This window comes from Carlito syrichta, unplaced genomic scaffold (genome assembly GCF_000164805.1).
Source record: "Carlito syrichta isolate Samal-C Ts95f unplaced genomic scaffold, Tarsius_syrichta-2.0.1 Scaffold310954, whole genome shotgun sequence".
Classification (NCBI taxonomy): Eukaryota; Metazoa; Chordata; class Mammalia; order Primates; family Tarsiidae; genus Carlito; species Carlito syrichta.
The window spans coordinates 559,399-570,846 of record NW_007255050.1 but is presented as its reverse complement, the minus strand read 5'-3'; the positions used below and the strand labels follow the sequence as shown (position 1 = coordinate 570,846).

The 11,448-nt window shown below is 43.6% G+C and overlaps 1 protein-coding gene across 1 annotated transcript in view; it reads left to right on the top strand.

Moving 5' to 3' along the window:
* Positions 1-1,723: 1,723 nt before the first annotated feature.
* The window catches only part of IGSF5 (immunoglobulin superfamily member 5), a 39,493-nt gene continuing 29,768 nt past the window's right edge, over positions 1,724-11,448 (top strand). The window contains exons 1-3 of the mRNA XM_021717760.1: positions 1,724-1,814; positions 3,558-3,635; positions 10,115-10,435. Of these exons, the coding sequence (XP_021573435.1) occupies positions 1,724-1,814; positions 3,558-3,635; positions 10,115-10,435 (490 nt within the window). The remainder of the gene's footprint in view (positions 1,815-3,557; positions 3,636-10,114; positions 10,436-11,448) is intronic.

Here is an 11,448-nt window from a genome sequence, read left to right as displayed (position 1 = left end):
AGGAAAGCACTGGATAATCACACACCTGACCTTTGTTTTCTAATTTCCACAGAGTTAAAAACTGAAAGAGCGGGCTTCTCTGAGAGTTCAGGAATTTGAGATGATTTTCTAATCAGTGAACGTCACTTTCACAGTGAACTGTTCCCCGGGGTAGGTTGAAAGCTGAGACTTGGCTGGAATTGGGAGGGGTCAGGATTCAAGTGCCAGAAATTAAAAAGAAATTTTATAGTTTTAGGGGGTACATGTGTAGTTTTGTGACGTGAATATGCTGTGTGGTGGTAAAGTCTGGGTTTTTGAAAATGGCTGTGACTGTTGGCTCATGCTATTCACCTGACAGACTTGTAAATGCTGCTTTCTTTCCTCTAACGAGAGGGTCTTACGGAAAGCAGACTTGTTCCAAAGTCTCTGGAAGTTCTGAGACGGTAAGTCTAAATATAGGGCTCACAGAGCTAGGGCTTCAGAGTATAAGAGAAATGCTGGTGCCTTTTTAGTTAATTGTGGAGTTTTCAAGTGAATCCCTCACACAGTCTTTGCTACAGTGCATTCCCTTCAATCCTAAGAAGGCATTTGTCCCCTGTTCTGTTTGGGTTTGTGCTTCTTGCTATTGCCCCAAACAGGGCACTTGCAGGTACGTTTGGAGCTCTCCAACTGTTTCTGACAACCTGGAAATACAGGGTTAATTGAAATCCAAGATTCAGCAATTTTCTTCCCAAGAGGACTAACTTGGTGGGTCCCTGCACTTGTGTAAGGCAGTTAGGGAATTAGTGTGTGTGTGTGTGTGGGGGGGGGGAGGTGTGGTGGTTAAATTCTATCTGTTAAATACAATTTAATTGTGTTAAATTTAAGAAGACATTTCAGTTTTTCAGCTGCAAGGAGGTAATTCAAGTCTTCCGCAATGAAATGAATGAGAAGCTAAATCCCAGACTCCACTCAAACTACCCCAGAGAGGTATTCACGAACAATACCTGGCATATGTCCTCGTTTAATTAAAGCAGCTTGTCTGATTTCAGTTAAACCTCCATCGAGCTTTATGACAATGCTTCCACGGCGCACACCCTTCAGTGCCATCCCCTCTCAAACCCACGCTTGTAGTCGTCTCACGGCTGGGTTTCTAGAGCTCTCAGAGTGTTCCTGCACTGCCTGCCTTATGGGTTCTTTTGGACTCTTCTCCCATGCAGAGATGAAATAAGAATGGTTTGGGAGGATGTTGGCAGAATGGAGCATTTATCAAGTTAAGCAATTTGTTCTTAGTCTGCAGCTGGACTTGACTTGCTTGTCAGTGACTAGTAGGTTTTCCTGATAGACCTTAATCTGTTGCTGCTGTTTCAATAATGTTGGGCCCATACTTTGCTGTGATTGCTTTTGGTGGGATGTGTAATCTTTGGCTTGGTTTTGTTTTCATCCTCCACTAGAGCCTGGCTTTCCGTGCTACTGGTAGAGCAGTCCACTTACCTGTAGAGTTCTGTTCATTGAACCTTGAAAATCAGTAAACAATTTATGCATTTGGCACTTAATAATTCCAGATCTTGGGTCAGTTTCAGAAGGCTAGGATATCATTTTGTTTTGTGTACAGCTGCTGCACAACTTACTACTGAGATATATTTTGGGGATCTTCTGAGTCGTTGGTAGATTACCGCAAAGACCTGGATTCCACCATGGAGCAGTACTGCAACAGACATTTTGAAGCTTAAATTATGGACATGAGTAGTTATGGTTAGTACACATGTGTCTTTCCAAAGACATCAGAGAAACAAAGGTGTGGAAACCCACTGGATATTTCGATGAATACCCAGTAATACGCTTAAATGTCAAATGTGGGTTGTGTTTCTTTTGCACCGACACTCTTGGTGTTTTATTCAGCGACTTGGATGATATGTCTGTAGACTGAACTGTGGCCATTGCTCCGCATGCCAACTTCAGTTCTTGTATTTCTGCTTCTGAGTTGGCTGTGGGGTCTGTCCTCTGTGGCCTGTCAGAGACTAAAGGAGACTGGGTCCCTGGATGTGTATGTCGATACATTATAAAACCTCACTGTGGGGTCTCTAATAGGACCTGATGCCTCATATTTTGGAGGGACGGGTGGATTCCACAGGGCTGTGAAAACTGTATGGGTGACAAAGCCAAAGTGAGAGCCATTCCAGGTCACTGGCCTCCATACTTCAGTGCTGTGCAGGAATGTTTGAAATAAAGAGATCCCTTCCTGAGGTTAAGGCATTGTTTTTGCAGACAGTTCATGGTATGGTCAGTGCCTAGGAGATTAAGCCCTAAATGTTTCAGTGGGATCCAGCTGTACTGATGAGTGCCCTGGTTAGGTCTGTCTCAGAAAAGAAGGACAAAAAGCAAAAAAGAAAAAGTACAGGGGTGGAGGGTGAGCAGGAGGGTTATCAAAGAACAAAGGGAGTTGGAAGGAAAGACCAAGGGATGTACATGGCAGAACCCTCACATGCCAAGTGGCCAGTCAGGCCTTACTTGGTCTGCCCTGACCTCCTCTGACCTCACTCCCTTCCACCTGCTGCTTCTCAGTTTACCACAGAACCCTCTTTGCTATTCCTCAAACTTACCAGACCTGGTCCCACCCCAGGGTCTTTGTAACTGTTGTTTCCTATGCCGGAAAAGCTTTCCTCACAGATGTCCACCTCATTCACTGTTCACAGCTCACCTTCTTGGGGCCCTTTCTCTGACTACCCTGTCTGAAGTGGTAGCCAACACACATGTGCATACATACCATTCCCCATTCCATTCTATTTTTTTCTCCGTACCTATTGCCACCTTCTAAGAGGCCATATCTTCTATCATTGATTATCTTCTCTTTTGAGAATGTGATCTCATGTCTAAAGGATGTTTTTCTCAGTGATGAATGATTGAAATGAATAAATAACAGTAAGCCCAGAGTTCTGAATTTGGGTCAGTAATTTGGAGGTAAGGTGATGTCATCCGCATCCCATCATTTAGAGGTAGGCTTGGGGAGGGTAGTAAGATTGAGTGATTCAAGCTGGGCTCGGTGGCTCAGCCTGTAATCCCGCGCTTTGGGAGGCCGAGGTGAGTGGATTGCCTGAGCCCGCGGGTTCGAGACCCGCCTGGGCAACTTGGCGAGACCTCATCTCTACAATAAATCACAAAATTAGCCGGGCATGGTAGCGTGCACCTGTAGTTCCAGCTACTTGGAAGGCTGAGGCAGAAGAATCACCGGAGCCCAGCAGGTCGAGGTTTCAGTGGCCGGGAGTGGCCACTGCACTCCAATCTGGGCGACAGAGTGAGACTCCAACTCAAAACCAAAACAAAATAAAACAAAACAAAAGATCCAGTGATTCTCAAACTTGAGTGTGCACCAGAATCACCTGAGAGGTTTATTTGAACAGATTGCTGGGTCCATCTCCCTAGAGTTTCTGATTCAGTATGTCTGATTTGGGCCCAAGAATGTGTTTTTCTCACAGGTTCCCAGGCAAGACCACTGCCAACCACATCGACATGCGTTGATCTAATGTACCCGTGGTAGGATTGCTGAATGGTAGACACCTAGTAGTGATGAGCTGTGGCCTGTTGCTTTATTTTCCCAGGTGAGGAAGAACATGCAGAGATGCAGGGAAACCAGAAAGACATCCTGACTGTGCTGGCTGTCCTGGCTGGGCTGGCAGGTAGGGATCACCTGAGCTGGATGGGCTGTTCGTGGGTGTCTATAGCACTTGGAGTGTGGGTTGAGTGCCATGCCCTGAGGGAACCGTCAGAGCACACAGCTGCCAGAAGGGTCTTCCTTAGGCACTTCCCACTGCATCCTGTTCCCAGAGAAACCTCTCCCATAGGGTCCATATCCTCCTGCTTTGACTAGATTTCCAGGATGGCCCTCCATGTGTATCAGATATCCCTATCGTCTTCATCAGGGCCATCACTGTCCTGGGAGTCTGTCTGCCTTAGTCTCCTTCTTTCTTTTGAAATGTTCCCTTCCCTGCCCGGTTATTTACTTCTTCAATTTCTATCTGTCTTTCAAGGAAGACCTGACTTGGACATCACCTCCTCCCTGAAGCCTTCCTGGCCCTTGCTGTTTTCGGAATGAGAGTCCCAGTTCCCATTTATTGACAGGGTGAAGGGCTTGTTTTGTGTGATACCTCCCCTTCCTCACTACCCGGAGCTCTCCCTGGGTGTCCGTTGCAATGGATTTTAAGGTGTGCCAGGCCTGGGTCTCCTGGTCAGGCTCTTCAAAAGACATAGCCTGCAAGCTGTGGAGTCCTTTGTGTAACTTGAGGCTGTACAGCCAGCTTTGATTTTTGTTAAGTCTTGTCTAGTTTCCATTGCTTCAAGGCTGTCTTGTTGTCTCAACCAGATTATAAACTCCTCTTGCCTTTCTTAGGTCAGAGATTTGAAGGCATTGTGTTGAGGAATAATTTACATACAGAAAAGGACATATGTCATAAAGGTGAATTTTCACAAACTGAGCGCATCAGTGTGATCAAGGTTGAGAATAAGAACTGTCAATGAGCACCTCCCTTCTAGTTCCTCCATTTCCCCCTCTCCACAGTGACCATAATTCTGGCTTCTTACTGCTGAGACAAAGATTATTATTCTGACTTCAAACTGCATGGATAAGGACCATTATTCTGACTTCTACCTGCATAGACAAAGATCATTATTCTGGCTTCTAACTGCATAGACAAGGGCTGTTGTTCTGACTTCTACCTGCATAGACAAGGACCATTATTCTGACTGCTACTCACATAGGCACATTTTACTTGTTTTATACTATATATACACAGCTACTCTAATTTGGATAGCTAGATAATGTGCTTTAAAACTCTAGTTTTGAAAAGTACTTGAAGAAATAAGATGGAATAAAGTAGAACAGGAATGTCAGAGTGTGTTGCGTGCAGTAAGAAATATTGTGTGAAATTTAGATTTCCAGTCTATTTGCACATGAAATCTAAGAGCACCAGACTGTGGTGTCAAATGGCCTTTGGGGGCAAAGTTGTTTAGAAGTCTCTAGTGCTGAGCATTAGGAGGTGCTTGTTAAACATTTGCTTGTACAGTGGAGAGGGAGACAAAGAAACAAGGTCCTGCTTGTGTGGAAATTAGGGACTAAAAAAACACCTTCAGTATACATGGGAGGTATGTCAGTCATCATTACAAAAAACTCTTACAAAGTTTTGGTGGACAACGGATAAACTCTAGGTCTAGTGTTTCTGAGACTTTTTTTTTTTTGAAGAAGCTGAGCCTTAAGTGCTGTTCTGAGGGTAGGTAGGATCTGGGTTGACACCTGGAGATGGTTCTTCCAGGGAAGAGGTGCATGGGCTAATTCTAGAACTACCAGGAAGATGGGCATTCATCCTCAAATCTGTGGTAGACACTGAACCTTTTGGATGTTTCATCTTGGAATGTGTTGTGAGTAGAATCGTCTTCATTTGTAGACTTGGCTCTGAATAGCTAAGGATACCCTCTGTGTGCACCCATAGGGCTCTTCCCAACCCTCTCCCTTCCACCTTGCCCACTATATCATGGGTTATATAGAACTCTGTCACCTTATTTATTCACTCAGTGAACACTTGTAATGTGCCACTTAGCTGCAGACACTGAGATGGAAGGCAGAGTAAAACCAGGCATAGGCCTTGTGATCATAGAGCTTGGTGCCTAGTAGGGCCAACAAGCATTAACTGTGAGTGAAAATAAATATTGAACCACCACTGTGACAATTGCCTAACTGCTTTAAGAAGTATCGCTGCCTTGAGAGCCTGTTACAGGATAGTTAGCCTAATTAGGGTGCTCTGGGAAGTTTTCCCTGAGGAGGAGACAAATGGGCCAGGAGCTGAAGAGTGAGTGAGACTGGCACTCCTGGCTGGTCACTGCACATGCAAAGGTCCTGGAGCCAGAAAAAGTTGATGAGTTAGAGAAATTAAAGAAGGTTCATTGATTGGAGGGGGAAGTTTGAGACAAACTGAAGCTTGAGAGAAAGTCAATGTGGGTGTTTAAAACAACAATGTTAAGGATCATCTGGATTTTATCCTAAATGATGGAAATTGTTCAAAGAAGTATGGAGGTGGAGAACAGGGGAGGGGCTCCTCCAGGGGAGGTTTGTGTTTTGAGAAGGTCCCTCCAGCTGCAGCTTGAAATGCAGGTGGTAGCATAGCAGGTTGCTGGCTCTTCCTACCATCCTTACTTGGACTCAGCAGGCAGCTCCTTCCCGTCTCAGTTTCTTTCTGTTGATCCCAAGATCTGATGTGTTCTGGCTCCCATTTTCTCCTTCTGAAGATGTGTCACCAAAGCCCTTTTCTTCTGCCCTCCATTTTACTTCCCACCCTCCTTTCTGCCTCTTAATCCACATTCCCAGCCCTGCTTTTCTGGTCATGACAACTCTTAAGGTAGAGATAAGAGCAGGTAAAAGGTCTCCAGGTGTAGCCAGGGAGGCTGGAGAAGAGAAGAGGGGAGTGAAAAAAGAAAGATAGTGGCGGTTGTGGACCCTCAGGTCCACACACCAGGAAGGTGACCAACTGCTATTCCAGGGAGCTGAAATAAAAATAAAAAGTCATGCCAGAAGAATGATACTTTTATTTAGGACCTAATTTTTTTTTTTGGAGGCCTAGCAGGAGCCCCAGAGGCTGGCGAGTGTGCTACCATAGGAAGTATTTAAGTTTTGCAGATGTTAGTATGAAGTGAGTAGAAGAAAGGGAATCTTTTCAATCTTGGGTGGCAGCTCACTGTTTACACAGAGGTACCTAATAGGGCAGGAGAGAAAGCAAGAGGACAGGGCTGGAGGGGTGGATTTGGGAACTGGAGTGTTACAGCTCAACATGGGGTCTTATATCCCCTGCCCAGAAAAACCAAAACAGATGCAGCCATCACAGTGGAGAAAGAGTTTAATAGCAGAGCAGCTAAGCCAGGAGGGTGGGGAACGTCTCTCAAATCCACTTCCCTGAAGAGACACAGGTTTTATTTATTTTATTTTATTTTTATTATTTATTTTAGAGTCATGGGGTACAACTGAGGATTTGCTATAAAAGTAGGCTGCATATAGGTGAAGTTTGGGCTTCTAGTTGGTCCTCTCTGCCCCTGATAGTGGATCAGGTACACTTTGTGATACTACACGTCCCCTCCCTACTTCTTCCCTCCCTCCCATAGCAATGCCCAGTATCTGCCGATCCCACCCTTGTGCTAGTGTTATTAGTGATTAGGCCCTGCTTATGAGTGAGAACATACGGTATTCAGTTCTTTGTTTCTGTGATAGTTCACTTAGTATGATGGTCTCTAACTGCATCTAAATTGCTGTGAAGGTCATGATTTTGTTCTTCTTTATGAGTACATAGTATTTCATCATGTATATGTTCCACATTTTCTTTATCCAGTTGCCTTTCAGTGGGCATCTGTGTTGGTTCCATGTTTTTGGTATTGTGAGTAGTGGGGCAATAAACATGCATGTGCTGAAGCTGCTTTTTATCTTTCAAATGGCTTCTTGTCTTCTCAAGCTATGTCTATTGATCTTGAGGGGCAGCTTCCCCTCCACACCAGAGTCTGACACAAAGGTAATTGCAAGTAAACTTACAAGCAACATTTTCATTAATTTCTAATCATAGCTGCAGCTTTTACTCCATGACTTGATATTAATTCTGTATAGATGATTTCAAGAGTTGGTGTGACAACCGTGCTGCCCATTGAAAGTGGACCGGATAATGAAAATTGGTACATTTACATGATGGAAGATTATACAGCCATAAAGAAAAACAAAATTATGAAATTTGCAGTAAGCTGGATGAAATTAGAGTCTATAATACTCAGTGATTTATCACAGAAACAAAGATTTGAGTACCACATGGACTCACTCATAAGTGGACCTTGAACATTTATCATAATACCGCAAGAAAGAGATTGGCAGTAGAGGGACACTGCCAGGGGAGGCAGGGCACATGACATCAATGAGTACTCACACTTTACCTGTATGATGACCACACATGTACCCCACAATTTTAAAAATAAAATAATTTTTTAAAGAAAGAGTTGTTGTGAGTAAGAATCTTCCAAGTAGATAAATGCCTTCAAGGGAATCATGTAGACAGCAGAGGTAGGAACCTGGTTTTGGGTGACAACTGCATCAAAGTGGCTTTCTTGATGTTCCCCATCTGCCTCTTTGCTCTACAAAGTAAAAGGGAGAACAAAGGGAACAGGGAGGTTTTTGAAGTAAGATAGGTGACTGTTTGGTGAAAGGTCTTATTTACAGTTTTCTTATATTTGTTCTGTGTAGGACAAGGCTACACATAGCACTGCTGATAAGACAGATGAAAGAAGAATGAGATAACAGGACCTCACTTTACTGGAAAAGTAGCTTCTGAGTCTCCAGGAATAGCTGGAGGGTGGGTTCCTTATGATTTGTTCTAGCAAGAAATGAGGGTAACCTTGTCAAGGGAATTTAGTGCTTAGGAATTTCATGCTTAGTGTTGAAACTAAACTCAAGGAATTTTCTTCTTTGCTGCATCCTTCCCACCTTCCCAGCTGCAGAGTGATGTGGCCTGTGAGTATTTTGATTCCTTAGTCATACCTGCAGCCTGCAGAATATTTGGTTTTGGAGTGAAATCATCTTACCACCTTACACAAGGCAGTGCAAGGAGCCACAGTTTGCTAATTCCGTTGGAGTTGGCTGGGCAGAGCTGAAAGGGGAAGGCAGGGGCTCCCCAACCCTTGTCTTCCCCACTCCCAGTTGGGCTCTGTCTATTTGACTGCCATCACTGGAGGCAGGAGTAGGGGAAGAGTGGTTATCACTGGAGGGAGTGTGAATCGTGGCTAGTCCTTCTTCCCTCTGCTGTAGACTTGGCTATTTCTTTTCTTCTTAACATGCAATTCAGGGTTTGTGGAATGGGCCAAGTTGGCCCAGTGGGGTTGTGGCTTCCCTGGGGGGTTGTTTCTGATTTCCCTTCCTTGTACCAGAGAGCCCTGCCCCAGAAGTTAGAAAGAAGACTAATTTGTGTTGTGGTTTAGAGTCACACTTTCTCTCCTTTTCTGTCATGCCCAGAGATAAAACAAAGAATAGTGATCATGTTTACCCAAACACTAGCTTTACCTTTGTGAGTTTTGACCTTTCTCAGTCTTGCCTCTTCCAAGTCAGCAGGTCCCCCTCCTTGTCCCTGGTCACCTCATCACCTGCTCCTGCTTCAGTGGGGGCCTGTTCTGTGTAGCAGCTCACTTCTTCCCATTCACTTGTTGTTCCTGCGGGAGGCAGTTCCATTCCTGCAGTGCATTCTGGGTATTCAGGTGAAGTGTTAATGTGTGTCCATCAGTGTAGTTTCTCCCCAGAAACTTTTAGGACTATAATGAGATTATTTTACAACCTGCCTTGCCATTTGAATTTACAAGGTCAGAAAAAAAGGGGGGGGGGCTATTGTTGTTTGGGGACACCAGTGCATACAGCAGACCCACCTGGATCATGCACCGCCAGAAGATAACAGGAAGGAGGTATTGACATGGCAGTTATGGTTGAAAAGAAACCCATGGAATCTTCTTACTATAAACTCTGAGTGACATCAGAGAGGGAGAAAGCATGGCATTCAAAGTGGATAGGTCTGAGTTTGGGTCCCAGCCCCATTGCTGGGACTGAGAATCCTTGGGTATTGTTAGTTGCAGAGTTGACTCTTTATGGAGAATCTGTTGCATGCCTCTTTCTTAGCTTCTGATGTTGCCCACAATTCTTGGCACTCCTTAGCTTGTAGGTGCATCACTCCAATCACTGCCTCAATTTTTCCATGGTATTCTTCTGTGTCTCAAATTTCCCTTTGCCTCTTTTTTATAGGAACACCTGTGATCAGCTTAAGGGCTTACCCAAAATCCAGGGTGATTTTATCTTGAATCTTTAATTACACTTGCAAAGACCCTATTTTCCAAGGTTTCATGCTGAGGACCCAGTAGACATGAACTTTTGAGGAACACATGCTGAGAATCCAGTGGCAAGGCGGACATGACAGTGGTTTTGTGTCCACTGGAAGCTTCTGGTCTACTGGGGAAACCTGATGTTGGGACCAGCAGGACATGGAGTTGAGGCCATTGGGTGGACACCCAGGGGATCACAACTGGTCAATACGGAAGGGTTAAACTGTACAGGTGATTTACATACGCTGTTTACCTACTTGAAAAATTTGTTGTCTTCTAGTTTTTTCTGGATCCAGTTATCAAATCATAGAAGGTCCCAAGAACATGACAGTCTTGCAGGGCTCTGAGGCTCACTTCAATTGCACTGTCTCTGAGGGCTGGAAGCTGATCATGTGGTCTCTCAACAACATAGTGGTGCTGAGCATCACACCCAAGGAGCCCATCATCACCAATGACCGTATCACCTCTGAGAGCTATGATGTGGGTGGTAACATCATCTCTGAGATGATAATACATGATGTGCAACTCAGTGATTCAGGGCATGTCATATGCAGCCTCCAGAACAGTGAACTGGTTGGATCTGCTTTCCTTGTGGTCCAAGGTATGTATGCAGGTGGCTCCCCAGTGGAGCATCTGGCGTCCACTGGGTTAAATGTCAGAGGGCTGGAAGTACCTTCAGTTCATGCTTTATATGATGACATATAAAGTCTCCTTTCAGTCGGTGTTACACTCACAATTATTCTGAACTGATTAATGTTTTGTGATTTGTTTATTACCTCTTTTCTTCCCTTTCTTCCTTCCTTTCTTCTATTGTATGTGGCCTAGCCTTCAATTGGCAATAAGCTAAGACTTATTCTGTTTACTATTTAATTGATTGATGTCTCTCCCTTCTTCCTTGCTTTCTCCCTTTCCTTTTTCTAACTTTTCCCTCTCTCAGCTTTCCTTTCCTTTCTTCTTGCTAAGAAGGTTAGAGACAAATTTAATCACTTCCCCACCTAATCCATTTCACTATTAATAACCTTTCTGGAAACATAATCTGGAATTCTTCTGGGGCCAGTTGTAATCACTTTGCTTTAGAGATAGTTGACAATCATTATTTCTCTAGTTTTTCATAGGCTTGATTATATTCTTTGCATCATTTTTGAAGTATGCTTTACCTTTTTTTCTTTCTTTTTTTTCTATTCCCAGTGGAATTCCTCCAGTCTATTTCTTTATTCTGCCTCCAACTATAGTGGTTATTTTAGTCAACAATGTGTTTTCACCAAATTATCAAGTTGTTGAGAGAAAAAAATAAAAGGACAAATAAAATTTATAAAAATGGATAACTTTTTTCATTTTTAAGGTAATTTTAAGGTTCTGAAGATCATGTAAAAAAGTAAAAGGATGCTTTACAAGGACTTGGAGTAGTCTTACCAAAATTTAATTACTTTGCATTCTTTAAAGGTATTTTTACTCTCATTTATAGATGTATTGTCACATGTAGAGTTCCAGATTTCTATGGCAGCATTTCTTACAAGAGACCACATGATGTCTTTGAAATTATTTCTTATATCTACTTATTTTTTTTGTCTAGAAGAAATTCTTGAAAATTCTGGCCATGTTCATGTTGCTACC